This window comes from Suillus plorans (assembly GCF_016647745.1).
Source record: "Suillus plorans strain S12 chromosome Unknown HD556scaffold_7, whole genome shotgun sequence".
Lineage (NCBI taxonomy): Eukaryota > Fungi > Basidiomycota > Agaricomycetes > Boletales > Suillaceae > Suillus > Suillus plorans.
Window position 1 is genome coordinate 75901 of NW_024537391.1, and position 26995 is coordinate 102895.

At 47.5% G+C, this 26995-nt stretch overlaps 14 protein-coding genes across 14 annotated transcripts; 7 read left to right on the forward strand and 7 right to left on the reverse strand.

The window, feature by feature from the left end:
* Window positions 1-104: 104 nt before the first annotated feature.
* On the reverse strand, window positions 105-1468 carry HD556DRAFT_1187827 (maintenance of telomere capping protein 1; the record flags this gene model as incomplete). Its single annotated transcript, XM_041296111.1, has 4 exons — window positions 105-485; window positions 538-672; window positions 723-880; window positions 934-1468. Coding segments are annotated over 4 exons (1209 nt in total), but the record flags the coding sequence as incomplete, so codon positions are not given.
* Window positions 1469-1541: 73 nt separating this feature from the next.
* On the forward strand, window positions 1542-2947 carry HD556DRAFT_869553 (uncharacterized protein). The gene is made up of 8 exons (XM_041311885.1): window positions 1542-1634; window positions 1685-1725; window positions 1776-1794; window positions 1843-1864; window positions 1921-2048; window positions 2099-2187; window positions 2241-2515; window positions 2567-2947. Exons 1-7 carry the CDS (start codon window positions 1592-1594, stop codon window positions 2460-2462), a joined length of 564 nt encoding a protein of 187 aa, XP_041164815.1. The 5' UTR covers window positions 1542-1591; the 3' UTR covers window positions 2463-2515; window positions 2567-2947.
* A 338-nt stretch (window positions 2948-3285) lies between these two features.
* On the forward strand, window positions 3286-5601 carry HD556DRAFT_869358 (uncharacterized protein). Its single transcript, XM_041311883.1, has 8 exons — window positions 3286-3385; window positions 3439-3453; window positions 3506-3592; window positions 3643-3946; window positions 3992-4619; window positions 4669-4843; window positions 4896-5235; window positions 5286-5601. The coding sequence occupies exons 1-8, from the start codon at window positions 3378-3380 to the stop codon at window positions 5343-5345; spliced, it is 1617 nt and encodes a 538-aa protein (XP_041164816.1). The 5' UTR covers window positions 3286-3377; the 3' UTR covers window positions 5346-5601.
* Window positions 5470-6270, forward strand: HD556DRAFT_1336941 (Tim17/Tim22/Tim23/Pmp24 family-domain-containing protein). Its single transcript, XM_041301925.1, has 3 exons — window positions 5470-5647; window positions 5706-5907; window positions 5968-6270. Exons 1-3 carry the CDS (start codon window positions 5502-5504, stop codon window positions 6250-6252), a joined length of 633 nt encoding a protein of 210 aa, XP_041164817.1. The 5' UTR covers window positions 5470-5501; the 3' UTR covers window positions 6253-6270.
* On the reverse strand, window positions 6249-7538 carry HD556DRAFT_1336942 (uncharacterized protein). Its single transcript, XM_041301926.1, has 4 exons — window positions 7295-7538; window positions 6627-7238; window positions 6476-6573; window positions 6249-6419 (listed from the first exon to the last, which is right to left on the reverse strand). The coding sequence occupies exons 1-4, from the start codon at window positions 7431-7433 to the stop codon at window positions 6351-6353; spliced, it is 918 nt and encodes a 305-aa protein (XP_041164818.1). The 5' UTR covers window positions 7434-7538; the 3' UTR covers window positions 6249-6350.
* On the reverse strand, window positions 7539-9089 carry HD556DRAFT_1336945 (small GTPase superfamily). Its single transcript, XM_041301927.1, has 6 exons — window positions 8759-9089; window positions 8635-8702; window positions 8562-8583; window positions 8340-8435; window positions 8258-8291; window positions 7539-8203 (listed from the first exon to the last, which is right to left on the reverse strand). The coding sequence occupies exons 2-6, from the start codon at window positions 8698-8700 to the stop codon at window positions 7831-7833; spliced, it is 591 nt and encodes a 196-aa protein (XP_041164819.1). The 5' UTR covers window positions 8701-8702; window positions 8759-9089; the 3' UTR covers window positions 7539-7830.
* A 2251-nt stretch (window positions 9090-11340) lies between these two features.
* Window positions 11341-13006, reverse strand: HD556DRAFT_1304479 (uncharacterized protein; the record flags this gene model as incomplete). The annotated part of the gene is made up of 7 exons (XM_041299683.1): window positions 11341-11603; window positions 11873-11949; window positions 12007-12157; window positions 12315-12454; window positions 12541-12583; window positions 12646-12698; window positions 12825-13006. 7 exons carry the CDS (start codon window positions 13004-13006, stop codon window positions 11341-11343), a joined length of 909 nt encoding a protein of 302 aa, XP_041164820.1.
* HD556DRAFT_869865 (uncharacterized protein) lies at window positions 12985-13867 on the reverse strand. The gene is made up of 2 exons (XM_041311886.1): window positions 13657-13867; window positions 12985-13602 (listed from the first exon to the last, which is right to left on the reverse strand). The coding sequence occupies exons 1-2, from the start codon at window positions 13658-13660 to the stop codon at window positions 13271-13273; spliced, it is 336 nt and encodes a 111-aa protein (XP_041164821.1). The 5' UTR covers window positions 13661-13867; the 3' UTR covers window positions 12985-13270.
* A 1389-nt stretch (window positions 13868-15256) lies between these two features.
* Window positions 15257-16042, reverse strand: HD556DRAFT_869981 (Yippee/Mis18). The gene is made up of 5 exons (XM_041311887.1): window positions 15937-16042; window positions 15776-15887; window positions 15667-15710; window positions 15504-15612; window positions 15257-15438 (listed from the first exon to the last, which is right to left on the reverse strand). The coding sequence occupies exons 2-5, from the start codon at window positions 15872-15874 to the stop codon at window positions 15358-15360; spliced, it is 333 nt and encodes a 110-aa protein (XP_041164822.1). The 5' UTR covers window positions 15875-15887; window positions 15937-16042; the 3' UTR covers window positions 15257-15357.
* A 769-nt stretch (window positions 16043-16811) lies between these two features.
* On the forward strand, window positions 16812-18529 carry HD556DRAFT_1438392 (uncharacterized protein; the record flags this gene model as incomplete). The annotated part of the gene is made up of 6 exons (XM_041305839.1): window positions 16812-16821; window positions 16874-16963; window positions 17038-17355; window positions 17411-18209; window positions 18261-18338; window positions 18397-18529. The coding sequence occupies 6 exons, from the start codon at window positions 16812-16814 to the stop codon at window positions 18527-18529; spliced, it is 1428 nt and encodes a 475-aa protein (XP_041164823.1).
* A 248-nt stretch (window positions 18530-18777) lies between these two features.
* HD556DRAFT_870040 (NPL4 family-domain-containing protein) lies at window positions 18778-21479 on the reverse strand. The gene is made up of 7 exons (XM_041311888.1): window positions 21093-21479; window positions 20965-21045; window positions 20792-20910; window positions 19557-20742; window positions 19246-19497; window positions 19069-19195; window positions 18778-19014 (listed from the first exon to the last, which is right to left on the reverse strand). Exons 1-7 carry the CDS (start codon window positions 21093-21095, stop codon window positions 18800-18802), a joined length of 1983 nt encoding a protein of 660 aa, XP_041164824.1. The 5' UTR covers window positions 21096-21479; the 3' UTR covers window positions 18778-18799.
* Window positions 21480-21819: 340 nt separating this feature from the next.
* On the forward strand, window positions 21820-22543 carry HD556DRAFT_1228766 (uncharacterized protein; the record flags this gene model as incomplete). Its single annotated transcript, XM_041297251.1, has 2 exons — window positions 21820-22195; window positions 22257-22543. Coding segments are annotated over 2 exons (663 nt in total), but the record flags the coding sequence as incomplete, so codon positions are not given.
* Window positions 22544-23562: 1019 nt separating this feature from the next.
* Window positions 23563-23926, forward strand: HD556DRAFT_1212497 (uncharacterized protein; the record flags this gene model as incomplete). Its single annotated transcript, XM_041296593.1, has 3 exons — window positions 23563-23647; window positions 23699-23810; window positions 23860-23926. Coding segments are annotated over 3 exons (264 nt in total), but the record flags the coding sequence as incomplete, so codon positions are not given.
* A 937-nt stretch (window positions 23927-24863) lies between these two features.
* HD556DRAFT_1497580 (PLC-like phosphodiesterase) lies at window positions 24864-26832 on the forward strand (the record flags this gene model as incomplete). The annotated part of the gene is made up of 11 exons (XM_041308911.1): window positions 24864-24980; window positions 25033-25088; window positions 25142-25193; window positions 25243-25311; window positions 25360-25465; window positions 25516-25724; window positions 25774-25812; window positions 25862-25902; window positions 25952-26198; window positions 26254-26317; window positions 26371-26832. 11 exons carry the CDS (start codon window positions 24864-24866, stop codon window positions 26472-26474), a joined length of 1104 nt encoding a protein of 367 aa, XP_041164827.1. The 3' UTR covers window positions 26475-26832.
* Window positions 26833-26995: the final 163 nt, after the last annotated feature.

A 26995-nucleotide genomic window follows, 5' to 3' on the forward strand; every position in this document is an offset into this window, starting at 1 on the left:
GGGTCGTCGTAAGGTAATACATGGGTGGGGCAACAGCATGTAAGTGGAAAGGTACATCAAGGGGATGGTTCAGAGGGCATTTCTTGAGGCGTAGTGTGCTCGGCTGCCTTCTTACCCCATCCCATCCGTGCGACAATGTAGTCCTGCCCAATGACTTCAATGCCTACCCTGAGAGACTCGGCTACAAGATCTTCCACCCAGTCATAATCATCCCAAATTTGCAACCAACTACCAGGCACAGCCTGCGTTATAGTCGTGTGCACCAACTTATGCCCGGGATCAGACAGATGTAGCAGGAACTGGAGGTTAGACTGCTGGGGCGTTTCTGCGGACTGCTCTGAAGTATCAACGGGCTGAGGAAGGGTGAAAGATGTGAGGAATGGCTGGATGCGGAGGTAGACAGAGGAGTATGTAACAGGATTCTGAATAGATGACTCTTTGGGTGGTACTCTGGAATTGGTCTTGATGAATTCATCTATATTTGCCTGGACGGAAAAGTGAATCTCGCGTACACATTTCTTGGCATTGGCATCTTACCTGCGCGAGCTTAATAGCAGCATCGTATCCGTCCACCGAATTGAAATCCCGAGGAATTCCTGCTGCAGATTCCTTTGGTTTTGATTCGACACCTCGGTTGATAATCAAATCGCCACCCTCGACCTGTTCCATGACCTAAGCAACAACATCAGCTCGGTGGAGACCCGTAATGTCTTGGTGCGTACCCTAGCGAGTGACCGGTATACAAGCGATTCGACACCATCATATCCTTTCATATCATGACTGAGCCATACTTGAATGACCTCGTGCTCAGATATAGGAGGAGCAACTACATTCAGAATGTCTGTCAATGTAGACAGTCCGACTTTCTTGAAATCTTGTCCTAGAGGGTACGAGTTAATTGACTTTGAATCAACTCGTCACACACAGACGAACCAAGTTTGTCAAGCTGCGCAGTCTTTGCGTACTCCAGGACTCCCTCTCCCAACTTACTGATGTGTTCATTCTTGGGAAGGTTCTTGACCTGCTCGTCCACTACAGACCTTGCTTGTTGGTAAACAGTATTTGCACTGGTCCATACGCTGCCCCATCCCCAACGATTTGAGGAAGCCGCCAATGCAGGCTCAGCTTCAGCCTTGGCAACAGAAGCTGACGATGGTTCTGGTTTTGCCACGAGAGAAGAAGTTGAGGAGGACGGATGAGCACCGACTTTAACTCGTTCAGTGCTCTTTCTCAGTGATGGAGTTCCTGGACGCGAAGCATGTCGTTCTATATGTGATGTCGTGGAGCGGGTTGGCTCTGAACTCTTCTGAGTTATCTCATCAATGAATGCGAGAACATCCGCTGGGTCTCCTGCGCTGTCCGTATTAGCAGCGGGTCCACGCGTCGTTGGTGCGACTGGATTAAGGGAATCAAGATCATCGAGAAATTGAAGAGCTTCTTCCTGCTTTGACTTTGATTTAGAGGCCATCGTCGTAGTGCGAGTCAAGCAAGTCGGAAGGACCCCAGACTTGGAAAGCGGAGTCTAATCATAGCGTGCTTACGTCGAATACATCAAAACAACTTGTCCACATTCATTCACTATTCCCTTTGTATGGGTCGTAAGAAGAAAGTCGAGCGAGAGGTATACCACGTCGGTGCGAGCTCAGTCCTTCATCGCTATCACTATTCACATGCTTGCTGGTAGAGGTTATCACCAAAGCTCGCGTCAGTGAGGAAGGAGACTGGGTAAGTATATAACACTGCGCTTCGCACAAAGATCTAACCGAGTCGTCTAGGAATATTATGTCAAAGTGGGTTTCTATACGCGTTTGATTGCGTCCCCTAACGATTCATAGTGGGCAGGCTACGACTCCGATGCAGACACGTCAGATTTATGTCCCTTTCATTGATCACGAACTCATTTTCTACTGCAATATGCAGTTGGGAGCCAACAGATAATGTGAAACAATGCGAACGGCTCTTGTGCAGCTTTTGGGATCATGTTGGCAATGACGACGACGATGATTACGCCGTCGGATTCGAGATTACGGCGAAGGACCATTGGATAGGTGAGACTCGGTTGACCTTGTGCTTGGTGGCTCAACTGACTTGTACGAAGAGCAAGAGAAGGAGTTCTTCGCGACGCAGTTCTCAGAAGAAGCAAATCGCAAAAGCGAAAAAGATACGAATAAGCCACCGATCAAGCAGGTGAGTTCACCTGATGATACTCAATATATTGTCTTACACATTATACATAACAGACTTTAGAGCCAAAGCAAGTCGAGAAAGATACTCATAGGTTGAAAGAGCCCAATATCCCTTTCAAGCGGAGATCTCCGGTCGCGAAGATGTTGGCCCCGCGAGGGAAAAAGCGTAACAATACACTCATTAGTTCAGATGTATGCCATCTTTTATTTACCATCGTGCTGCGAAGCTTAGGCAACAGTAGTCAGACTCCGATTCATTGGACGATCGCCCATTAAAACAGCGGCGGAAATATACTCACTCAAAGTCCCGGAGCACTACAGCAGACAAGGTTCCGTAATAGTCGCCGTCTCTTTCATTCTAACCTCAATGCTTTCTATAGGAACACTCATCAGCGGCCCCCTCCTCTAGTATGTTCACCGAACAACCATCTCGTCCCCTTCCGCCACCACCAAGGCCATCGACATCTTCTGCCACACCATCAGCGAATGTACCTCGCCCACCCAAAATACAGACCGTTCGGACTCACCAAGATCAAAGGAGCAACCCTCTTGTCAAGACTATAGATCTTCCCTCGAAGGCGGTTCAATCTGGGAGTACTCTGTCAACGAAGCAACGTATAGCAGCGGGATCAGGTCCTTCCGTAGCACCCAAGCCGAAGCCACTGCAGACAATTCCGAAACTTCTGACCGGTTTGTCATTCAAGAAGAAACCCCTTGAAGCAAAAGATCCTTCGTCTGCAACTAGTCCGTCCTTCAAGAACTCTTTCGAGAACGAGCCTTTATCAGCAAGTGGTATGCAACCGTCTGGTCCATCCACTAAAGAGCCTTTGTCCGCAATTAGTTCCTTTGAGAAGCCTTTCGAGAATGAACCTTTTTCGGCGACTGATGCGGAATCGTCTGATCCTTCCACTACAACACCCGTCGGAGTCGGCCCGTCTTCAGCCACACCGCAGATGATAGAGGAGCCCTCTACTGTTGTTTCAGGCTGGGAATATAATACAGAGATGTTTGCGGCTGCAGATGACGACCCTCCCCTCCCCTCACCTGCACCCCTGTAAGTGCGCCCGCGTATCATCAGACATATTCATTTGATGGCCTTTTAGTATTCAGCATCAACTCGCGAATCCAGCTCCCCCTAAGCGAGCCCCCGAAAAGGCCGCAGACGAGTTTCTTCAAAGTCTTAGTCTTAATATGCCAAGGTATGTATCTTAGGCTACTCACATTCGTTTGCGCTCACCACATGCATGCCAAGTCTTAATAGTCCTTTGTGCGTCTTGTTTCACTAATTTCAATCACTAAATGCTCACGACAATGTTCAGGGAGCCTTCAGTCAGCGACGGCATCCAGGACATTGATTCCTTCCGACCAAAGGCTTTAACAGCGATGAAAGCTTCTGCGATGCCAAAGTTTGTGGTGCTTACTCGCGAATATGAAAAGTGTTCTAATCTTCGAATAGGATTCCCAAAAAGTGGAAATGGGAGGGTGATCTATTTGTTGACTTTGCTAAGAACCAAGCCAAGAAAGTTTGTGAAGTGACGATCAAGGATGCGACTGATTCGCACGATAACGGTGCTCGCATGAGTTTCATGATGGCGCAAACTAATTCCATCCGCATCCAAAAACTCTACAATGTTACGGATCTCACACCGGTTTTTCGTGCATGTGGAGAAGCTCAGCAATTTGCCAAACTTGAAGCTTTGGAAAATCAAGATAGTCAGGCACTGCACGGACTGTTTCGTTACATGTCAATTAAGCGACAGGTGAGTCTTTTTTCCGTTGATGGTCTATGCTGACAGAAGGCAAAGGTTGCTGTTCTCCCACTGTCATTGGATGGCGCAGAACTTGCTCTGCTCTTTATTTTCAGCCCATCATTGGATGCCCTTTGTAAGTTTTTGCGCGTACCAGAGCATCTACGACAGAATTCGCAGAACACCCATGTTTTGGTAGCCCTGTTGCCATGGCTGATCTCGTCTGCCAAATACATCAAAGGAACGACGCGTAACCAGGTCGATAAAACCATACAGCAGCTATCGACTCCGAGTGGTCAATCGAAAGACAGCCGTCGTCGCATACTGAGAGAGGCTGCCATGGCTATTGATCTGCTTTCAATTCCACGCGAGCTCTTGGATTTCATGCAGTTTTCAAACAGGAAATATTGTATCTGGTCCTTCCCGGCCGACGGAGCAGCCTTGAATCCTGGTTTTGAGACCCGACAACTTAAATATGTGCTGGACAAGACCAAAGCTATGTCAGTTAGCCTTGACGCAGAAGCTCGGGTAATATTCATTCATGTCGGAGCCCTCAAGACTTTTCACGAGCTTTCTGCTGTGGTCACCAAGCGGCGCGACGCGCCTGAAGTTCGCTTTTTCACCTACGGCACACATGAGTCTGTTCCGTCCAGCAGGTGGGGCATGCGCGAGATTTTCCCTTTGGGTGAGTATTTGCAAAGCAGGGCGATCGGTGTCACTGACAATCTTCAAAGGTGGTATTGTCACCTTCACGCCTTTGGCTATCGCCGAAGATCCTATTGGATGTCACAGTTTGATGCGTAACCTCGCGCAGCATCCCCTCTGGGAATGTTACCTGATACCTTCGATCGTGGGTTTGAGCCATGCCCTGGCATGCGGCAAGGATAAGCCAGTTCCAGAAATTATGAGGTGAGTGTGATGCTCCTGTACCGTTATCCTTAAACTGAGAACGTATCTAAAGTATGGACTCGTGCCTTCTTCCCATTCTGGACCTGGCAGACGCAGGCAGCATCTCTGTCACGAAAGCGCCTACCAAACATAATGATGACGCCTGGATTGCCGAAACTCTTGAGCAGCAATTGTTGGAAGTAGAAGATGTGCTGCGAGAATGCGTCAAAAGCTCGATAGAGCGCTTCGCTCACTCCAGCGAATCTGACGTCCTGATTGAAGCGGACCGGGAGATTTCTCAGGATCTCATCAATATGGAGCTGCAGCCTAAGTTCATGGACAATTACCGCCGATTTGTGGTCATCAGAGCTGCATCCGAGGAAACTCGCAGCCTCCCTGAAGGCGGATCGGGGGTATGTAGTGTGATTTTTCCATCAGCGGCGTCTACTGACCTGACTTGTAGCTCGAGTGGTCTTCGCTATCAAACTTCGCATTTAAGGATGATTACTTCCTTGGATCATAGATTTTAGTCATGTGGTTATGTACCATAGTTTAGTCATGTAGTCGGTGTCCTTCAAGTCCAACAATCGTGTACAAATCTCAGTTTACATGTGATTGTACCGCCGGTCCGCAGGCGTTCCACTAGCACGCAAGTGATTCCTTTAGCTGGCACACAACCATGTCCAGCATTACCCAGTGGCTGTTAGACCCCCGCATACACGACTACCTTGCCATCGTAAAAGGCGCACGTAATGGCTTCGTGTACGGAGTCAAAGTCAGATTCCCTCACGCGTTGATCATGGCCATTCTTTTTGGTCGAGGAGAGTACGTTTTTCTCTGCACTTGGAGTCGTCTTCACTGCTGGACCACTGTCCTCCTGTAGCTGGAGATCTCGTTTTCTTGTTATATACAAAGCAACCAAGCAGCACGCCTTCAACCTAGCAAAGTTTGTTTCACTCTACAAGACACTGTTGTTACTTCAACGAAAGGCAAACGGAGGGAAACAGCGTAGCGCGGATACATTTGTGGCTGGCTTGTTGGGAGGGTACGTGGTCTTCGGCGATCGATCAGCCGTGAACGAACAGGTACTTGAAATGAATTCTTGTCCGTGCTAGTCCTGTTGAAATCATTGGTTTTCCATTTAGATAGTCCTTTACGTTGTATCCCGGGTCATTGCTTCGTTCATGCCACGCGCAGGTAGTCCATACTCGAAGGCGCCTGCAGGCGCGTCTGGATCTGTGGTGAAACCTATCCCGCCAGACCCGCGGTATTTCTCTGTCTTCGCGGCTCTATCATGGGGTGCCGTCATGTGGCTGTTCCAGCACCGCGGAGAAGCCATTCAACCTGGCATGTTCAACTCGATGACATACCTTTACCGTGACTCCGAGGTATGGACTGATCTTAGGACATTGTTATGGCATAATACATAGAGGGATAATAGATTTTAACGGTGAGTCCAGACTCCTTTACGCATGCGCGTATTATCTTATACTGTGTTATCCAGATATCCATATCCTCCTATTATTTATTAGATTGCATCGAGCCAGTAACCTTGCGGCACGTAATCTACAGTTCTTGCCACTCTCCGACATTTATACTGCATGCTTCAAAGTTAGAATGGTCCCGTGTGATAAGCTTTTGCTCTTTCCGTACCTGAAGCATATCTACGGCAGCTGTCAAAGCTTTCTGACACAGGGGACAAGACGAAAGCTGGGCAGCCAAGTCATGCATCTCCCCTGCTATATCAGTGGCTGTATTTCATCCGTCAGTAAGTGAGATTGAGATGCGTACAAGATCTGCATACCTGCTTCGATTTGGGTGGCCAGGTACACCCGCTTCTGCTCCCAGAGCTGAGTGGCCCACTGCTTGTGCACAGGACAAGTGCCGTATCCGTGTGGAAATATGTCCTCATTCAGCAGGATATCTCGTAGTTTATATTTCCGGTATTCATGGAGCCTCAGAAGCTCATGGTATGCGGTGACAGTGGGAATGATTTGTATATCCTCTTTGGTGTACGACGATAGTGGGGGATGTAGGAGGTGGGCGCTTGCCTCTGCTGCAATCTTGGGCAAGTTATGTGCTGTAGCATATGCATAAACGGGGAGGGGATTGATTGAAGCATTGGCTTGAACGTGCAAGTGGAGTGAACATATGATCGTTTCCGGAAGTCCATACTTATCAGCCAGATGAAGCATGGACGGAAGAACCGGGAACGGGATGATTGAGCCTGCGTGCAATTTGAAACGAGGTCTCGCTCCATCTGGATTCTCCGTAGGGGGAGGTTCGGGGGGTTCTTGAATGAGGCGGAACAAAGTTGCTAAAGCATGCTCCGTTTCATCCAAGTGGAGAACTGCTTCATGGGGCCTAGGCTTGTCGTTATCACCCACTCCGTGGTCACAGCATGCAAACATATTCCCTTTAAGGTCATACATATTAATTCGAATACGAGATGGACTGCCAGGACATACGTACGGAACACTTCGCATGTTTCAATAACGTACCGGTTCACTTGAAACTCTGTGCCATCAGGCAGTGAGCGCACGTGGAATTTTGGTGGGCCACAAGTACTGGAATCGGCATAGCTTGTACCGCTGATGTTTTCGCTAGTCATATCCAGGATTAGTGCATGTCCTCCACCCTGACTTACTTGTATATATCCTTTATACGTACAACGTTTTTGCACTCGTGTCCGTTGACGTACCAACACGCGAATGAGCGGCAGTGGGAATGTCCGAGTCTGACCACAGCAATTCCGTAGTCCAGGTACAAAATTCATCAAACCTGTCAACCTGTACCAGAAAATTGCCAGTGCATTGAAAAATACATCGCGGACTAGATCGCGTAAGTCACAGCGTGAGGTGTGGGACGTGTGATATTGTAGCTAGAAGAAAACCATGATAGCCCGAAAGCGAGCGAAAAGAACAAAGCAGAAGAATCGTGGAGGTATCATCAAACAGAGGTAAAGGGAGTATGAAATCTAAGTCGCCAATAACCAGAGAAGATGTCCTTCACATAACCACGCATTTGGGTTTCTTGCTGCCGCCGTCCTTTGGTTGCTTGTCGCTCTGTTTCCCCCCTGATCCACCAGATTCCAATCGTTTCGTCTGCCGTAGGGCACGTACTAGGTTGGTGAAAAGTAGCTCGACGTTATATGCTGTTCTTGCTGACGTTTCCATGAATTCACAGCCAAATGTCCGAGCGAGCGCAATGCCTTCCTCACGTGAGACTTCACGCTCGTATGTCTTGTCGCACTTATTGCCCACCAGCATGAAGATAGGTTTTTGGCGCTTAACTTTGAGCATCGACTGTCTGAAAACGTCCAGCCGTTCAAATGTTGACCGAGATGCGATGGAGTAGACCAGAATAAATCCCTGGCCTTCCCTGAATATGAGATTGTGAGACATGACAAAACAAGAGAGCGCAGTGATTACGTACCGAACCCATTGGTCACGCAGCGTGGCGTACTCCTCTGCATGGACATCAGAGAGATAGCAAATGTGTAACGACTAGTACTCACCCTGCCCAGCAGTGTCGATGACTTCGACGAAGCACATCTTGTTATCCACAATTAACTGCTTCCTATAAGCGTCTTCTATTGTCGGGTCGTAAGTCTGTGAGTAACTATGAGTCAATTGATACGAGGGTGAACAAGAACACATACCTCTGTACCATAATATGGGAGGAAGGGTCGAGGTCATTAGATTGCAATAGAAAGTTTATGGTAGTTGGTTGGGCTTACCAACGAAACAATTGAGAGTGAACTAGGAGGGAACATGAGGCGTGGATGGGTAACAATAGAGATGAGGACTGACCTGAACGGCCAAAGCAGTTTTACCGACACCACCATCGCCAAGCACAGCAACCCTCCAGCTATCCATAGCTATTAATGATAGATTAGGGATAATAGCGAGATGGAAGCAAGCGAAGAAGGATTACCTTGAGTGTGATCAAAAGAGATAGAACAGGAGTTCTGTTGTCAGAAGTGAATTATAGTTGTCAGAGAGGGTACAGGGGATGTGTACCTTGAGAAGCCGAAAATGGAGTTTGAAGCCGGAGAAAGTGCCAAGTATATAGGGATACCTTAAGAGATGAGGATTGAGAGAAGGAAGAATATTCGGAAGTCGTGCAGATCGTATATGGTCGTAAAGAAAGGCGCGGAAAAGGACTTTGAGACTTAGAGAGAGAAAGGAGTAGGAAGCGGAGAGAAGAGAAACCTTGCGTTGATGTACGACTTGGCTTGTCCTTCCAAGTACTCCATAAATTTACATCAAAATACTTATCATTATAATATAATTTTAAAGTTTATATTATATTTATTTACATCACCGCCTACGGACATCTCCATCCACCCTTACAAAGCAATGTTCTTAAATCGAATGTCCCCTTAAAAGCAGTGTCAAGAGGTATTCAATGTGATGATGGACAATTGCGGTCGACCTAATTAATTGCCGTCAGACAACCATATGGCATGGCCCAATTGCTTATCGTTCCCGTTCATCATTCAATTACCCCCTCGACTGACAATTAACAGTACCTCTTGGAGATGGCGGCGCCTCTCGTCCGGCTATCATTTGACCTCCGTTTCGCAAAATTATCCAGGTAATTACTTGTGTCCGGCGCTCAGCTACTGTTCTAACACTGTCATAGGAGAGCCCCCATCTGGGGCTATCATCGTCACTGTTCTCTTGGGAGATTGAGTTAGGACCTTGGAGCCACAAAATTCAGGGCCATCTTTGGCCGCGGCCCATTCAAATAATCCAACTTGATCTGCGAGGGTAAGGAACGCCATCAAAGCTGGACGACCCCTGTAACTTCCCGCGACGATTAACAAACCACATCGTTGTCTTTCTTTTATTGTCAGGTCAGAAAAGTGACTTTTAACCGAACTGCCGAGCTGCTGCATTTGGAAAGTATACGCTCAATAGGCGCTCGTCAAAACTTCGTGTCGCGTGACCAGATCGACCGCGCTCATTCCTGTAATCAAACTGGATGCTGAAGCTTGAAGTTCTGATGCGGTATATATATACAGATATGACTACTGGAACTAATAGTCGCCTTCAGTACAGAGTTCAACGTTCAGAGGCTGCCACGAGTCAAGGCCAAAGTTGCGGTCGTATTGATGCCGTCCTTGATACGATTGCGCCACCGCCACCATGGGACGTTACGTATCAGCATCCTCGACGGAGCACCTGACTAGGCGCATGGAAGCCTCGCCAAAGTACTTGTCTCCCAAGTGTGGTTCAACGAATACACGGTAAGGACGCACTTATCGTCATCGATGACAAAATCCACCCCGTGTTCTCTGACGCAGAACCAGGCCGATGAAACTTTCCCATCCGAGTTTCAGCCACGTAACTCAGACGTGATGCTCATGTCGTCACGACACGATGCTCTCGGGTCTAACTTATTCGTGATGACATGCGGCGACGAATTTGTCGCATATGGGGCCCCCGACCAGTTAATTGAATGTGTGAAAACCTTATAAACTTTGCGAACACCCTTCGGCACCTAAAATGAACATTTTTCTATCGTAAGAAAGCCTTCATATGGTGATACTCACTTGCTCGGGCCACCTAAAAAGATCGAAGCTCACTAGGTTTCACGGACGTCTGATGAACTCTGACAAAGCGCATCGTGTCAAAGTATGGTCACGGTCATCAGGCTGACTCATCGGCTAATTTACGGAGAGATCATGCCTGGTGTACTGCGGGTGCTCGATCTTATCCGACGGTGTCATCCCCGTCTAGTCATCGTGATTCTCACCAGATGGGAGCAATCGCGCTCGAGTTGCACTTCTGACACGTGGATTGCGGTAGACAACGAGCAAGCGAGTCTGATTCTGTCTCATTGCTGATACCACTGGATGCTGCACGTCCGGTGGATGTTGAGGCATTGCATGCCATGCTCCAGCCTGGGGGCTCTTTCAAGTGGCCCTCCTACAACAGCATTCAACTTGAAGGTTGACTTGAATCCGATAAAGCCACCGCTTTAAATCGATAATCACGCTGAAACCGCAGCAGCACTTGTCATTGATCGACATTTCCGACACATCGTAATTCTGCTCTGCTCTGCTCCGAACTGCTTTCACATCAGGCTAAATATCCTAATTGGAACGTCGACGTTGATCCCGGCGGCACGGGGCTGGACTCGGACATGTCAGGACTCAGGAGTGGGCGCTAATCAGTTCCGGGGATCGTGGATTTCACTCGTCTGTCCCCTCACCCCACGAGCTGCCAGTGCCCAGAACTAAGACGTGCCTTAGCCAGCGAGAACAGAGATAAGTGGGAAATAAGAATAAGAATACCAACCAACCAACCTCCTGCCCAATTGGCTCGCCCTCTTCCGAAACTTTCACTGTTGTCGTAATGTTAAGTTTCAGTTTTTTTGTCGCTGTCTGTTTTCAAGGGTGAAAATTATTTTGGGTCGGAAGAAAAGAAGGTAATGATTGGCGCACAAACATATGAATTTTGGTACAACTGAAGAAACGACTACAGGTTGCTTCGGGATCCCTTTTCCGATCACTTCTTTGGAAGGAAGGAATTATGACGACACGCCTTCTGCGCGTGTCCATGGAGTACGCTCTGAATCGAGCACCAGAAACGTAATGGTTGGTCCAGACAGCCCGTTTCCAAATCTTTCCAATACCCGTCCAGACGTTCACTGATTAGGAACGTTGTGCCTTTCTTGAGCGTCTGGTATATATAGTGTTCTTCGAGCGGCAACTGATTATAGATAATATCTTCTCGAATCTCGACATGATAAGATGTTGTCATACCCTTACCTGCATAAATGAAGAACGTAAACAAGGGACCAGACTCGGATCCAGCTACAGTATACCGGCGCGCCCATTGATTCCGGCCCACGGTGTGATAGGAAGATTGCATAACTGAGAACGTTGAAACAAAGCCACGACTAGACCTTCAGGTCTCCCTTCATTACGTCTACGACGAACGGCTGTCTCGGAACGATTGGCTCACTGGTCAACTCAGTATGAGTCATGTGGGATTCCGATTGCGGAGAACGGTGTTAGAATTGAGTAAGGAGAACCACCGAGTGAACGATCCAGTCGAAAAGTTTGCGAATTCGCCTCCTCTTCGGTAGGGAGTATGAGCGGCGATAGTGTTTCCCTGGAAAAGCAAGAACAATAAGTCAGGACGGGATGGGGCGATCATGAAAACTGGTACGTTCTTGCCGCGCTGTCTATCAGATTTTGATGGGTGCCAAATATGGTGTTAGCAGTGTCAAGATATGATTGCCAAATGACTTTGTACTCGTCGTTCAGAGGTCGCAGTTGAATTTTCCCAGGTCCCGCAGCACCACAAGTGGCAGTTCGAACTTTGATCGGGAATGGGTGATGAATATGGGGTCAGCAACGCAAGACGGGGAAATCATTAGTAATTGAGGTCAGAGGTAGAGCATGTCATGGTCAGCTCTCTGGTGATGCATGCCGATGAGTCGCTTAGCCAAGCCTATGATATTGCCGATTACTTACCGCAGCTTCCAGAGTAGGTAGCCACTTGGTATATCGTCACTAGACCAAGTGATTGCGCTAGTTTCGTCAAGCGATGTTTAAATATCCTTGAAGCTGGCCGTTTAAGAACAGTGGATTCTGAATCATTCTCGAGTCCCTGTCTGAAAAAAAGGGGGGGGAGGGTTATAATATCCGGACTGACTCGGATATCTGATATGATGCAGAAAAGCTCTATTTCCGCACATACGTTGGATTTCGCAGGAGATTCCACGCATCCCTCGGAGTGATACCTGTATCAAGTGTTCTTCAGATAATGCGCAATGGTTCTTCCGAGGATTAAGGGTTAGCTCACATGTGATGTATTGCAAGAGGGGAAAGTTGTTCACTGCTATCAAAATAAACTGGCTGAAGCGCTGTGAGCAATTAAGCCAAGCTTGTCCAAAAGTCAACCGTGGTAAAGCAGGTGACAATTATACTTAAGCACAGATTATTGTGATCAGGAAGGACATGGATGCCTTCTTGAAAAGTTACCGTAGTTCGCCCAATGTGACTTGGGAAAGAGGCTCAGTTGAGATACTTTCGCCCCCGAAAGATAAGACAAACGACAAACTTCCCATTGTGATAAGGTATGCGTAGTTGGAACAGGTGGAAGTATGTGTGGAACGTGGAATGATACGCATAATGTTGAACAGGTGGGAGTATGTGTGGAACATGGAATGGCACGCATCGTGATAAAGGCAAGTTGCAGAATGGAAATATTGCGTAGAAGGAACCTATTGTATGCTAGTGTGCAGTACTGCACGCGTGTCGGAATGAGTTATATACCGAGATAAAAAAAAACTTCAAATAAAAAGAAGCCACCAATCATACAACATGGTCGGAAAGGGTTTGGAGTAATGCGCCAAATGGTGGTCGATCTATGGCTCTAGGGCACATTCATCAGTCTAGTGCAAGAATACCACACGCGTCCCGCGGGCTCAATCCTGCCTGCTCAGTTCTCCCTGGGTCAAGTCAAGTACAAAGACTGTCTTGGAGTTCTTTGGTGGTTCTATGAACTTGACGGGTTTTTTTGATGAACGCGACGAGACGGTTTGTGATATTGAAACGAATGGTCGCAAAGGGCGAGAGTGAGGGAATGATGGTCGCATAGGCGACGCTCTCGACAAGCCAGACGGGGCGTTCAATGACGATGCAGCAAGGGGTGAAGAAACGTATGGCATCGGAGATGATGCAGCAAGGGGTGAAGAAGCGTATGGCATCGGAGATGATGCTCGCAGGACAGGGTGTACCGCAGACATGGTCATTGCAGCTGTGAAAAACGTCAGTTCACAGCTATGTATAGTAGTCAAAGGTTTGAACATACGCATTATGTTGAACAGAGCGGATGAAAATTTATGAGAACCGTAGGGCAGGCGGTTGAACTTGTACTGGAAGTTGGAAGAGTACTTGAGGGTGAAAGGAGAACCTGGATGGTGAAAGATTGTGGAGACGTCGCGTCGCGGACGTGGCTGTCGTTTACTGGTATTTATATACTTTGTTACAATCCTGTGGGGATGGAATGTAGAGAACTCCAACCCATATTATTAGCGACGACATGTTGGGGATTGCCTAAATTTAGATTGCCAAATACCGCGTGACAACCCCAAAGTGAGCAACAACTCACTATTCATGTTGTTCAGCTGTTGCTTAACCCAAAGTACTTGTCATGAATACCGATTTTTCGCAGCATCGTCAGGCGGATCTATCATTGATAGTAAAATTTAGCTGACCATGACCCAAACTTTGGGTCCACTAGCTTGAGACCCGGGCCATCAACGTTTATCGACCCCATGTGCACAGGCGGCTTGCACTTAGTACGCCGTCTGCTCAAGTGGCTAACAGCTTTAACAAAATAGACTACTCTCTTATTGACATCGATCTCCCCACAGTGATAAGAGACCGGTACTAATGACCAACTTGCGGGTCTGCCAGCATGACCTAGCATACCAGGCGTCTCGATGACATGCTCCCAACTCACTTCCGTTACCCGCGTGAAATGGCTTCAGAGGCTTCCACGGCTTCGCTTGTTCACCAAGCTACATACGAACGAACCCTAAGGCCTACACCCTTACCCTATATTTGGTGGCACAAGCTGGCTGATGTACTGTAAGGCCACAGTCGGACAAAAGACGTGCTTTTGATCTGCCACTTGCCCGAACACTTACCACCCAGTTCCTGTGTGACCGCAGTGTACTGACTCCATGCTTGTTTCATGACACCGCATTTACAAAGCAATGGAAAATGTTTCATACTACTTAGAACAGAATAGTACAAGTTCTTTCGATCACTGCATCCTTGGTGGAAACATTAGCATGCCCAAGGTCGGCCTGGTAGAACGCCGCTAGTACTATAGCGCGGTTTGATTTGAGGCATCTATCACTGCCTGCCAGAATAACGATCTATACGTTGATATTAGGGTGAGATATAATTTGGAACATTTCCATACACGACTCTTGATAACGAGTGATACGGAATTGAAATGTGTGTTGAGAATAGGATATGCCATGCTTCTAAATAAGCACATTGAAAAAATGATTAAGGACGAGACTAAATGAGGATGCAATGAGATAGTAAGTACACAATAAGTTTCGGAGGAGGCGGACAGAAGGGCACGGAATACATTTCTTGGATTCGTGTGACTGCGGAGATCATAAAGAGGATCATAGTGGCACGATGCAAGATGATGCGATAGGAGGCAGACAATGCGTGAGCTGCGTGGTTCGTGCCTCGTGCAGAAGAAGATTCGAACGGCGATGGCTGAGGCAGGATGATGACTGATGGTGCGAATGCCTCCGCCAACCCTTCCACATCTGCCATCTGCATCTGCCCTACGTATATAACGATTTAAGCAACAAATTGACAGTCCTGGATGAGTTTCGAAGACGGAAATGATGTTACAGTGGTGGGGCCAGGACGATCAACGAGTGGTCGACAAATATGATGTGCCGTTGGGTCCTTGTAATCGTGCGTCGTGTTGTTGGAGTTGTGTGGTAGCCAGGTAGATGGAAGACCGAGGCACTTCAGGCTACTGGACATCGACGAGAAGATTTCGCTCAAGTATATATTTTCCCTCCTTGTATTGCTGCGATTGTTCGTATGCACGATCCTTGAACGACAAAAGAAAGAAATGAGGTGGACTATGCAATGAAATGTCTAGATGTCATGACGTACATATTTCCAGCCGAGGACGGTGGCACATTTGACGCAATAAATATCCCGAACAGTATGGTTGCCTGTGGTCATTTGGCGGTCATTTGGTTCGCCTTCTATGACATTAACACTGGAATCGGAACAGTGAGATGGGCGTCGATGTTAGTACGAACTCAGAGCTCACACGCCATCGAAGAGATATGCGCGGCCATGTTGGCCGTTGAAAGCCTGACAAAGCCCGCATCAACACACTGGACCTGGAGACGAAGGATGAGATGAGAGTTGTGACGCACTCGTGAAATCATAGAGTGGATCGTTGCAAGATGAGTCTTGCACTTGGAGCAGCCATAGATGCGCTCGCCAGCCAGATAACGACGGTACTTCATCCCCATTTCGTCTGGTGTTCTAGCTTAGGAGTGAAAAAGCGATTATTGACTTGAATGAAACTAGAGACGAAGATCGCTTGAATAGCGGAAACTTATATGAAACACTATCCTTTATACTAGGGACGTGTGAATGTAAGTAACAAGAAAGAGCAGGAAAGAGTCGGAAGTGGTGAGTTGACATAGACCTATAGTACGTCCCCGTCACACACCTAATTAAGCTGAATCTTAGCTGATACGTTTCCCACCTTGCTCCGGCCCCTTCAAGTTGGATAATAACCGATCTAGTTGACCTTTTCCATTTTTCTCTTCGCGGCTCAGCTTTACAGCCTGTTCGCATGCAACAACGGCCCATCGCATCTAGGCTAAGGCTCTGCCAAGGCCTTACAGATCATCGATCAGATGTGATACCGGGATCTATTCAAACCACTTGGAGACTGGAGCGGTGCACGGCCGTTATCGATTGGTGGAGGCACTCAAACTTTCATCCCTAGTAGGTCTCTATCTACGCATTAACGCCAAGTTTATTATGTCTTGATATCGCACAATATTTAGCTCGCGCTACCATCGGGGATCCTATGCAGCTTGTATATACTATACGAGGCTACGGTCTTGTCCCCATGATCCTCAATGGTGCGAGGAGTCGCTGAGGACTATTATTGGCTTGAATTGCCTGTGCGATCTGTAGCAGAATTATCTCCATCTTGCCATCCTGTGGCAAATAGAACTTTCTTGGAGAGCTTTTCCAATTCGGATAATAATATAGTCTGCCTTCAGTACAGTACTTATGTAACTCATGAGCGCTTCTCCTTGGAACAGGGTGGCAGGGGTCTCGGCGTACGGAGTGGCGGATGTCCTTTTTCGGCATCATGAGTGTTTGAAGTGTTTTGACGACCTCCCTGGTGTTTACTAGTTTCGCGGAGGACCTGTAAAGTATTGTAACGAAATGGCACAGGGTATGGTCTTGTAATTAAATAATACTCATTACTCACACCCAAACCATCACAGAAAAACCGGACTCAGTGGTGCGTTTGCTGTCGTGTGCCCTTCACCGAATCCGCACAACGCCTCCCCGAGTAATCGCTTCGCCAGCAACTCGTGAGTCGTACGATCTTTCTCTTCGAATTCTGAATTCTGTATCTTCTGACCTGTTACGAACTTGTATCCCACAGAGCCTCGTCGGGCCGCTGTTGCTATCATTATCCGTGTCGTACCTCCCCCAAACACCATACCGGTGTCGGTCGACAGTCCTCTACCCACTTTAAATCAATTCTTCGAGTTAGATTGGGTCAAGGACCCTCTCGCGTGCCCAGAATTTCTTCTTTTGAGACGCGATGGTGCGGGCCCTTCTGATGCAGTTCCAGGGCGTGCATCTGCATTCCAGAACTTCACTGGCGATGGAACTTGGAAAAGCAGCGGCAAGGCTGGAGCTCACGTTGCTTTTCCCGGCGGACGTACTGAAGAAGGAGATGAAGGAGGTCTCTATACAGGTATATGCGTTTCATCTACTTTCTTGACTTTATCTCACTCCCGACCTCACGGTAGCCATGCGTCAAACATGGGAGGAGATCGGCTTGGACCTTGCAGAGCGTGACTTTCTTTGTATAGGTCAACTCGATGACAGAGAGATCACTACATCGCTGGGGAAGCGACTCCTCATGATTCTGTCTCCTTTCGTCTTCCTGCAGCTCACTCCAAATCCTCTCCCCACCGACCCAACGGACGGGACCACCATCCACTGGGTGCCGCTTGCGACTCTTGCTAGTGCAGTTTTACCAGGACACATAGGTGACAAGATGAACGCAAAGAGCAGATGGTCCAGCGTGACTGTGGATGCTGCATCCAGGCTTACGCCTCGACGCGCTGCTATCTTGAAAATATTAGTTAGAGTTCTCATAGGCAGCATGCAGTTCCCTGCCATATTACTCGATCTTCCGGAGTCCGACGCGATATCAGGCTCATCCACAGGTAGCCCTGCAGCACTCCAAAATAGCAGATCGTATCCCCCACTGACGCAGGACAAGCTCGAAAAAGGATTTACAGCTACGAAGCTACTTTCTGGGAAGAACCGAAATAAGTCACGGCACCAACTCAAGTTGTGGGGTCTTTCCCTTGGCATGACGCTCGACTTGATGGCGACTATGATACCACCCACTTCGCTTCCCTCTTCTGCCGGTCTCAATAAACAGCCCACATCTCAAGATCTGCACAAAATTGCCTTGCCTAGTCTGCACCTCCCTTTCCACCCTGTAGGGGGTGAAGGAATGCGCATTGATGCTGTCGCACCCAGCCTAGCAAGTGTTTTCCCTCGTTTCTCTTATCCGGATGTCAACTTCTGGATTTGGTATGTCTACTTTTAATATTGGTCATGGGCAACTAAGTGATATTCCTTCAGGGTCTTTGGAAAGCGTTATCGCGAAGTTGTACGTGGGTGGGAAGCCAGTGTACGCGATGGAGGCTCCAATGTCCGACGGTATTTGGCCTTTCCATTGGAATCTGGTATATTTAAATTTTAATGAAACGATTTTCAGGGTCAACTGGTCGGGCACGGCACTGAATACATTCTACGCTGCGGTTCGCAAGGCTTTACTCGTAGTCTTGGTTCTTCGTGCAGTTGGTGTACTCGTTGGCCTTGTGTTTGCTGGATGGTGGGTGTTTGCATGAAGAACCTCCCTTGCTATCGTGGATTTAGGATCTTCGTTGAATACTATTCTTTTCATTACGATATCTCACTAATGCGATCCCGGACCGGCATCTCACTCGTGGACTTATTCGTTTTTACAACTTTTTCGGATCTCAAAAATCGTGAGACACTCTGCAAAATTAACTTTTCTTCATCTCTCCTGTTCATTATTCCTGATGTTACAGTTGTGCAATCTAGTGATGTATGACTTCTCTCTTTCCTTCGCAGTAGTTTCGTTCCCTAGTCAACTACTAGCCCAAAGGCAATCCGCACACCTCGCAATCTGTCTCTCCCTCGGGGTTCTCAAATGTGCAATGTGGACAAATCTTGACACCCGAACCTACTCCACTAAAACCTTCCCTTCGGGTAGCTTCTTCGGCAGCGATTTGATCGAACACGTCTTGAGGAATGTCTTCGTCGATATGTGACGATGACGGACCAGGTGCAGGTGTAGATGGCAATGATGCTGGTAAAAGATGCACATGAGAAACGGCATCCAGTGATTGACAACCACACTTACGAGCACTCTCCCGCGTAAATGTCATGAGTGTCTGCCAGCTTTCGGTCTTGAAAAGTGCATTCAGTACCGATGGATCCCCCAACAATGATGGTGAAGTCACTGTGCTGACGAGAACTTTCATGTCGACCTTCAAGGTGTCAGGAATTGTTTTGTGGAATAACACAGTTCATGCCATACCTTCGATACAAGTTGCGTGGTCTCAAGGAATGCAAGTAAATGCCAATCGCTGAGCCATTTGGCGAGCTCCAGACGTTTTGACGCATCGCTCGTTGATGTAGGGGGACTATCTGTCAACTGAGGGGCACCAAGCCTGGCCAAGGTCTTGAGAACATCTTCTATGTGTTGGTCTTCAAGTCCTGGGCGGTTCTCGATGGCAAACTGGTTCGAGCGGAACAACGGTGATGGATTCTGGGGGAAACCATGCGTGACCTGTATGAAGTGAAGCATGCTCAGTTATATAAATACCTCATCCATTTACTGAGCCTCACGTTAACGAGCAGGTATTCAACCGGGAAGCAGGGTTTGGCAGTCTTCTTGACTTCGAGGTTGTATTCATTCTTATACCTGAAAAATACGTCGGGCACGTAACGTGCCGCATCCTGACTGCGGTCTTCCTCTTTGATGCGGACAATTCCAGGTTCCACGCTAGCTTCGATCATATCGGCGTCTACCATTGCACACGCTTGCTCGGAGACTTGATATGCGGATATGTCCACTTTTCCATCTTCCGTAGCAGTAAGAATAGCGGTAACCATCCGTGATCCGAATGCTCCACTAGAACATGAGCGCGAAGGAGTAGGGTTGGACTTCTGTATAGTGGCAGCAAAGATGGCCTCTAGGGAGGACACAAAGAAGGAATGAGGGTGGCGTTTATATATGCTTTTAGTCCTATCTTCTGGATCTGGATCCAAGTCCGTGAAAATGTAACCGACGATGGTCAGTGGAGCTGAAGACATCTTGGCTAACTCTCGAATGCGAGGCTCATCCTCCCATGGAATACCAAGAGTCAATCCGTCGAGTTCACCTTCTTGAGGCGGCTCATATAGAGCCTCAACTACAGCTTTGATGCCCATGGGCGCCTTTTCATACGGCTCGTAGCGTCCAATAAGCCAGCCAAACCTTTGCAACCCTGTAGATCTCCATGCTTTGAGGAAGCGTTCTATAATATCCGGTGAAGCGATCTCCAGGTGATCGACCATACGGAAAGGCTGAGACTGGAGCGTGATTGCAGAAGGTTGACAGCCCGTACATATTCCGGCTGGCCAAGGCGGGTGCCCGCCACTGGGACAAGGATTCTTAACCTTGTACGATAATGGAGATAGGGGAGGAATAGCAGTGGCGGCAGCGGATGATGTCTTTGGCGATATCTTGTGAAGATACGCGTGATACGACAGGTGCTTTATGCTATGTTCAGCCTGATACGCAGCATCGTATGGCTCAAGTGGCATGCAATAGTCACACATCCCGTTGGCGCCATGTTTGCAGAAACGCGCGTCGCGATCTCGTGGAATTTTTCCGTTTTTCGAGCGCCAATATATGTCGACCACGTCTTCTTGTACAGTTTCCCATATATTTGACTGCACTCGCGTTGAGCTTGGCGCATCGACGGTCATTGGTGTTGCAGGAGCTTGTGAGACTTTGGTAGCATATCCCACAAATATCATATCCCCATGCCTGTCCTGTTTAATTCCGCAAGATACAGAAAATACAAACGTTTACTTACTTCAGCCCAAGGGTTTGCAGATTTCGCCCTTTCAGAGTGGACACTAGGGTTTCATTGCCTCTAGGTTGGTCCGAGACCGTAAGAGACACAGGATCGGCATCCACAGTCGTCTCTAAGATCTGAAATTCGAAGGCGTAAGATGTGTAGGCTCAAGAGTGGTTGACATCGCTGACCTTGTTCACGAGCACTGAGATATCAGCGGTTGAGGGAAGTTCGAACCGGAAATTTCCATCTTTCGACCTGACTCGCAACAACTACACAGTAGTGAGATCCTGCAATATATGGAGCACTTAATACTGACCATGTCACTTCCCTAATTCAAGTGAGGTAGGATGTCTTGTAGGAGGAACGCGTAATGCAGTACAGCACTTGAATTACATCTTCAAAATCTAAATATCCATCGCTGACTAAGCGCTACGTAGGTCTTTCCTCAGCACCTTTAGTAAGAACTGATGCACTTCACCTTAAGCTTGGCTGGAGTGCAGCTGTGGGGCCAACATTGTACTGATCAAGGTCAGATTTTTTCGTTGGTAGACTGGTATCAGTCTCATCCAGCTATGAGCGATGAGCGCTAGCGCTAAGCAGACTTTTCAAATCTTTCCTTCCTTACGTAATAATACCACTCGGTTGACTTCTCCTAAGGAGTGTCGCAATAATGGGAAGGGATTGCGACTCGCTTCGTGGTAGATTTGGGTCTGGAAACAATGGGTACTTATGATGCAGGTGACCTTTCTTCTCATCATGCCACACTCTCAGGACAGTTCTATCACCTACGAACAACTTGATTCACTCAGATTCGAATACATACAAGCAGAGCTCGCCAATTGGGAAAATATCGTGTTTCAAGGCGACATGGATGACTCGCGTAAACAGAGGGAAGCATCTTCCAACAGTGGCGATCATACATCAAATCCAGTCAACAATTCCGCTGACAATACAGGGGTACTTGACAAGATTTACTAACCGAATCAGACTCCTGACAGTTTTTAAAGACAGGACAACACTTTCACGGTGCTGCACCGCCTCATGTTCCTCCTGAGGCATACAACTACCTTATACATGCGTTACTTTCAATGCAAGGAGCTGTACCACCCCCACCCCAAACAGCACATAATCAATCGTTACCATACCCTCAAGGACAATTCCCGGCAGGTCCTTCTACATCCTCAATTTTTTCCGATGTGCCCTACCAAGCCATGCACCCCAATCTACCCCTTGCGATGTCGTCTACGGGATCCCTTTCACACTTTCCCCCCGCTATGATGACCCCACATTCAGGATTCCACAGTACAATTAATGAGCCTTCAGCGGTTGCATCATCGGCTTCTCCAGACGCAAGTGATAACGCAGACGAAACTTCTGCCATTGCTGAAGATAAGCGCAGACGAAATACTTCAGCCTCAGGTTCGTGGTTATCTCGAACTACAGACACGACACGTGAGTCTGAATACGGATCTTCCATTAGCCAGATTTCGGATCAAAAAGAAGCAGAAGACGCTCAACCTTGAGCGAAGCGTTACTGACCTGACCGGCAGGACGGATGAATTGGAGCGAGAGGCATCGGAGCTGCGACGAGAGAATAGCTGGTTGAAGGAAATCGTGCTATTAAAAAGCAGAAGGAGGGGCGCATCTGGTGGCTCACAATCCAGGAATTCACAACAAGCCAGTACTTCGTCCGCACAGGGGGGCGGTCATGACGGTGATCCTAGCAGCGACGAAGAAGAAGGTCACGAGACACGCGAAGGGAAATAAAACATCGCGTGGTGGAGGTTGAGCCGTTTACGCTATGTCATGTATGTGTGTGAGACTTATATTCAAGATCATAGATATCATGGAGATGCTTTTTTTTTCTGGGTGTGTTTGGCAGCCCCATCTCTGATAAGTTCAGCGCAGCAGCCAGAACTTTGTAGCAACCAGGACTTTGTAACCGCACGTTCGCACATTTGTATGTACCTTGTAAGGCCAAGATTTTAACCATAGTTAAACCTAATATGGCTGAAACGTTCCTTTTTGTTCGTTCATATCGGTCAAGTATCTTAATGCGTACATGCTAGCGTTTCGACAGGAAATGCAGAATTTTTACTTGACATCACAACAACAACACATATTCGTATCGGGTCTACTTTAGGGTGTACCTTAGGTCCCTTTGAGTCCAATATGATTTTTTTATTTTGTTGCGAGCTTGTTGCAGCGGCAGCAGCGGAAGTCGGTCGAAAATAGAAATGCACAAGTTCGTCACGCTATGTCACGCGCGGCACCAATGGTATCTAAAGTCCGACAAGACTCAATCGAGTCTAATTGGTCGATATACAGCCACAACGCCACGGACAATTCCGATTTTGCCTAATGCAACAAAGCGGAGATTCAACCAAGCCGACAGTGTATTTAGTTTGACTGTCACACTGCACTCATGTAGCACGCTGTAGCCTGTGGTGCTATTCTATTGACATAGAAATACCTGGAGTAGATTCAGAATGATGTATTTTATATATGCTGAAGTTCCTATGATGATAGAATTAATGGGATCTGGGTGGATCTTGATTTTAGTGTCCAAAAATCACACATTTTGGGTACACTTCCATAATGTTTCATCTCGGAAAGGTTCCAGAGCGTTTTTTTTTTGATTTGGTAGGCTTATTAAAATATGCTAATACTTGTTCTCCAGCTGTTCCGAATGAAATATATAAGGCTGAAGTGTGTTGTGCATTATGGATCAGGTATTGGTCAAGTATCTTACATAATGCGTAATACCTGCTAACGTTCTCACGCATATGTCTTTCGGACGCCCACCGTCAATTAACGTCGGATTCAAGACTTCCCCTCCAGATCGCGGTTCTTTTCCTCTGGACCATGATGGTTTGGCTCGCTGTCTTCATCATGACATGACTTGCTGATTGTAATATGCAGGCGAGTGCAAAGAACAGATGATGCAATACATGGCTTGCTTGCGCAAGAATTCTAGTGAATCCACCCCATGCAGAGTAATGAGCAAACAATACCTTGATTGTCGAATGACCAAGTACGCCAACGTCTGTTTTTGTGCTCTCAATAGCTCACATTTGCTGCAGAGGACTGATGGAGCGTGATGAATGGAGGAATCTTGGACTAGCCAACCTTGAGGGAGATTCCGCCGAACCAACGCGCACACCTGCTCCACAAAACAAAATCCATGGAACATCGCGGATCTGACGAACATCTGGCTGAGGCGTGAGTTGCGACGAACTGTAGTAATGCAAGAGTACACCACCATGATATGACAGCAAGGTCCATGTCATATCCACGGACCAATGGACATGGGGAACGGGAAGGGGTGGCGTATCCTAGGTTCTTTTTCATGGCATTAGTGAGACTGGCATGATCAATAATCTTCGGCAGAGCTTGTCGCAGAGGGGCACTCGACTATAGTCTATAGACCCGGTCACCCACCGGCTTGTAACGTATTTTGGTTTGTTTACATATTGGATAGTACTACTTACCGGGGGGTCTAAGCATAAGCATAAACCATACAATCCGTTCCAGGTCTGAGTATCCCTATTAAATATTAGCGCACGATCTTTATCTCCTGACCGTGGACTCTGGAACGCTCGATGTATGAAACTAGCTTTTTCCATTGTTGTAACCCACTACGGCATGAAGCTACTTATATCGTGTTGGCTGTTCATCACGCACGTTCCTCCTACCCAACCAGTCCACCACTGGAACAATACTTTGATACCGCGGTCATCTACTTGCATTCAATGGGTCGACGCACGTTACTAGTATGAGTCGCAGAATGGCACATGCTACTCTAGTAACGAGACCACAAAAGCAGCAGTGAATGATAGCCGGCAGGCCAGTGACTTGCCTTGCCAGGAAGTGAACGTTTCAGCTGGCAGTGCCACCTGTTCAAATCGCTGGCAACAGGAAAACATCGGGATCTTTCACTTGAACGTTCGTCTCGACACTGGTCGTTTTGAACGTTTATTGATAACCGGTGTTTTGCCGAATGCCGTGGTGGGCAATTCAAGAGAAAGGAGAGATCTTATATGAATTATGGACTGGCTGAGGTGGAAAAATAAACCCCATCTTCATCATGTGCATTATATTTGTCTATGCCCTCGTATTCACAGAGATTTCTCTGATTTACGCATCGCCATCTCAGGGTCCATTTCGAACTGTGTCTAACAATCATCAGTTCTACGATGTCCAGGTGCGTCACAGTAGTGCACTCAAGGTCATGGCTTGTACAAACCGTAACCCAGGCTCATCGTGGAGGAAGAGGAAATGTTGTCGAGAGCACTCTACCGAGCTTTGCATGGTATAGTGGACGAGGTCGATGTTTGATTCACCTCAAGCGAATTCCCGTCACAGGGGCCTCATCGACGGCGCCACCACACTCGAACTAGACAACGGCATCACTCAGGCAAGCTCTCACTTCTCAGAGTCACGCATCCTTCTGAAGGGGCTTACAGGATGGTGAAGTCGTTGTATGGCATGACGAGAGTATATTACCAGAAAAATGCTCTGACACTGCACCGGTGGTGAGCAGTGTTGTAGAATCGACTGTGATGCTTAACCGACCCGAACAGGTCCCAGATGATCCCGCATATCCTTATGTCGGAAAGTTTATATCAAATCTGACGTTGGCTCAGATAAAGACCCTCGATTGTGGATCAAAGCGTCAAACGAATTATCGTATATACTCTCTTTTTAACTGTAACCATTGTCGTAAACATTTTACACAGCTCACCAGCTTGCATATCCTGGAGCACGGATACCCACATTACGGGAAGTCTTCGACTTCGTGTCCTGCGCAGATCTGTCCCACCAGATCCTTTGGAACATAGAGTCAAAAATTAACGCTCGATACCCAAATCAAACTGCTGGCGTGGATGATTTTGTCCAGAAGCAACATGAGATATTCATATCCAGCCCATACTACCAATCTATTACGGTGAGTATGGCTCTGTTACTACTGCTCCATACTCTAATTGCCTTGCCAGTATCAAAGTTTTGACTGGCGAACTCTGGTATCCATGAAGGTTTGTGTCTCATGTTCGTCCACTCTGCTTTTTTGATCATCAGCTGAAGACATTGGATGATAAACTTATAACTTCTGCTCTTATCGATGAGTGAGTGAATTTCGAGCCAATACATTGCACGCCAACTGTCACCATTCAGGGACACTGCTTTTACGCCGCGTGGCTCAACTTCCCCGTGGCTGGCTGGCCTACGCCTTGAATCATTTCCCGGACCATCACTGTCCGAGCAGATAGCACAAGCCGCCCATGCTATACAAGCGGATATTTTATCTCCCACTGGAACATTCCTCATTCCCTCTTCGTCCCATGAGGGATCCTCTCACTTCACAACTCCTGAAATGATTAGCGAAGCTCACAGGTTCGGTATGAAAGTTGTACCTTGGACTGTGAGCACTTCTCATTTCTTCACAATAAACGATATTCACAAATCACCCATTGCAGGTGAATGGCTTGGACCGTGCCGAAGAGCTCTTCAAGGATGGTGCAGATGGAATTATTACGGATTGTAAATTTCAAGTCACAACAAGTGTTATTGATTGCTCATGGAATGCATATCAGACCCAAACGTTGTTAGGCGGTGGGCCAAGCAACAAGGACTCCGGGTGGCGCCTAAATATCCCAGACAGCGTGTCTTCTCCTGCTTATACCAGCACATGCGTTAGTGTTCTTGATGCGGTGCACCGAAGGATAGATTTTCCCCATTCGTGTAAGATAGCGATATCACATTCTCAGTATATGATTACCAGGCAGCTTAGATTTCATCAGCCACAAACTGAAAAACCATACAAATCAGGACATCACTACCATGTAAATAAGACACGTACCATCTACGTTCTATTACACTCGAGACTTGTTAGGGGTTGACACGAATACATCAAGAAATATGGAACTTCTGTTGGCCTATTGAGGGCTATTGCCCTACGTGCGGCATGCCGCCACACCGAGAACGTAAGTACATATGTCTCCAAATCACACATTCGATCGGCAAGTTGTCTACCACGACTAAGGAGGTAACTGCAACTTATGTATTCGAAAGACTTGTCTCAAATGCCACGATGAGAAAACGCTGCGTCAAAACTTGAATAGGGTAAGTTGCTCATCATCATCAGTGTATGTATCGTTAGTGCAAGGTCATTGACGATCCATGCCACAGCAGCCCTACCCTGATCTTACTTGAATGTAA

What these genes read in the sequence shown, in the direction of transcription:
- HD556DRAFT_869553 (XM_041311885.1), top strand. Translation starts at nt 1,592, where the DNA reads ATGGGTCGTAAGAAGAAAGTCGAGCGAGAGGTATACCACGTCG. An exon ending in TACGACTCCGATGCAGACAC is followed by an intron (nt 1,865 to 1,920) that starts GTCAGATTTATG and finishes TGCAATATGCAG; the next exon opens with TTGGGAGCCAACAGATAATG. An exon ending in ATAAGCCACCGATCAAGCAG is followed by an intron (nt 2,188 to 2,240) that starts GTGAGTTCACCT and finishes TATACATAACAG; the next exon opens with ACTTTAGAGCCAAAGCAAGT.
- HD556DRAFT_1336945 (XM_041301927.1), bottom strand. Translation starts at nt 8,700, where the DNA reads ATGGATAGCTGGAGGGTTGCTGTGCTTGGCGATGGTGGTGTCGGTAAA. An exon ending in AAACTGCTTTGGCCGTTCAG is followed by an intron (nt 8,584 to 8,634) that starts GTCAGTCCTCAT and finishes GTTCCCTCCTAG; the next exon opens with TTCACTCTCAATTGTTTCGT. An exon ending in CATCGACACTGCTGGGCAGG is followed by an intron (nt 8,292 to 8,339) that starts GTGAGTACTAGT and finishes ATGTCCATGCAG; the next exon opens with AGGAGTACGCCACGCTGCGT.
- HD556DRAFT_869358 (XM_041311883.1), top strand. An exon ending in AAAGCTTCTGCGATGCCAAA is followed by an intron (nt 3,593 to 3,642) that starts GTTTGTGGTGCT and finishes ATCTTCGAATAG; the next exon opens with GATTCCCAAAAAGTGGAAAT. An exon ending in ACATGTCAATTAAGCGACAG is followed by an intron (nt 3,947 to 3,991) that starts GTGAGTCTTTTT and finishes CAGAAGGCAAAG; the next exon opens with GTTGCTGTTCTCCCACTGTC.
- HD556DRAFT_1336942 (XM_041301926.1), bottom strand. Translation starts at nt 7,433, where the DNA reads ATGACTAGCGAAAACATCAGCGGTACAAGCTATGCCGATTCCAGTACT. An exon ending in TGAAACATGCGAAGTGTTCC is followed by an intron (nt 7,239 to 7,294) that starts GTACGTATGTCC and finishes ATGACCTTAAAG; the next exon opens with GGAATATGTTTGCATGCTGT. An exon ending in CTGCCGTAGATATGCTTCAG is followed by an intron (nt 6,420 to 6,475) that starts GTACGGAAAGAG and finishes TGAAGCATGCAG; the next exon opens with TATAAATGTCGGAGAGTGGC.
- HD556DRAFT_870040 (XM_041311888.1), bottom strand. An exon ending in CCACGCAACTTGTATCGAAG is followed by an intron (nt 19,196 to 19,245) that starts GTATGGCATGAA and finishes GACACCTTGAAG; the next exon opens with GTCGACATGAAAGTTCTCGT. An exon ending in ATTTACGCGGGAGAGTGCTC is followed by an intron (nt 19,015 to 19,068) that starts GTAAGTGTGGTT and finishes ATCTTTTACCAG; the next exon opens with CATCATTGCCATCTACACCT.
- HD556DRAFT_869981 (XM_041311887.1), bottom strand. Translation starts at nt 15,874, where the DNA reads ATGGGGATGAAGTACCGTCGTTATCTGGCTGGCGAGCGCATCTATGGC. An exon ending in TCCACTCTATGATTTCACGA is followed by an intron (nt 15,711 to 15,775) that starts GTGCGTCACAAC and finishes GGGCTTTGTCAG; the next exon opens with GCTTTCAACGGCCAACATGG. An exon ending in GCATATCTCTTCGATGGCGT is followed by an intron (nt 15,613 to 15,666) that starts GTGAGCTCTGAG and finishes TTCCGATTCCAG; the next exon opens with TGTTAATGTCATAGAAGGCG.
- HD556DRAFT_1336941 (XM_041301925.1), top strand. Translation starts at nt 5,502, where the DNA reads ATGTCCAGCATTACCCAGTGGCTGTTAGACCCCCGCATACACGACTAC. An exon ending in ATTCTTTTTGGTCGAGGAGA is followed by an intron (nt 5,648 to 5,705) that starts GTACGTTTTTCT and finishes GTCCTCCTGTAG; the next exon opens with CTGGAGATCTCGTTTTCTTG. An exon ending in GATCAGCCGTGAACGAACAG is followed by an intron (nt 5,908 to 5,967) that starts GTACTTGAAATG and finishes TTTTCCATTTAG; the next exon opens with ATAGTCCTTTACGTTGTATC.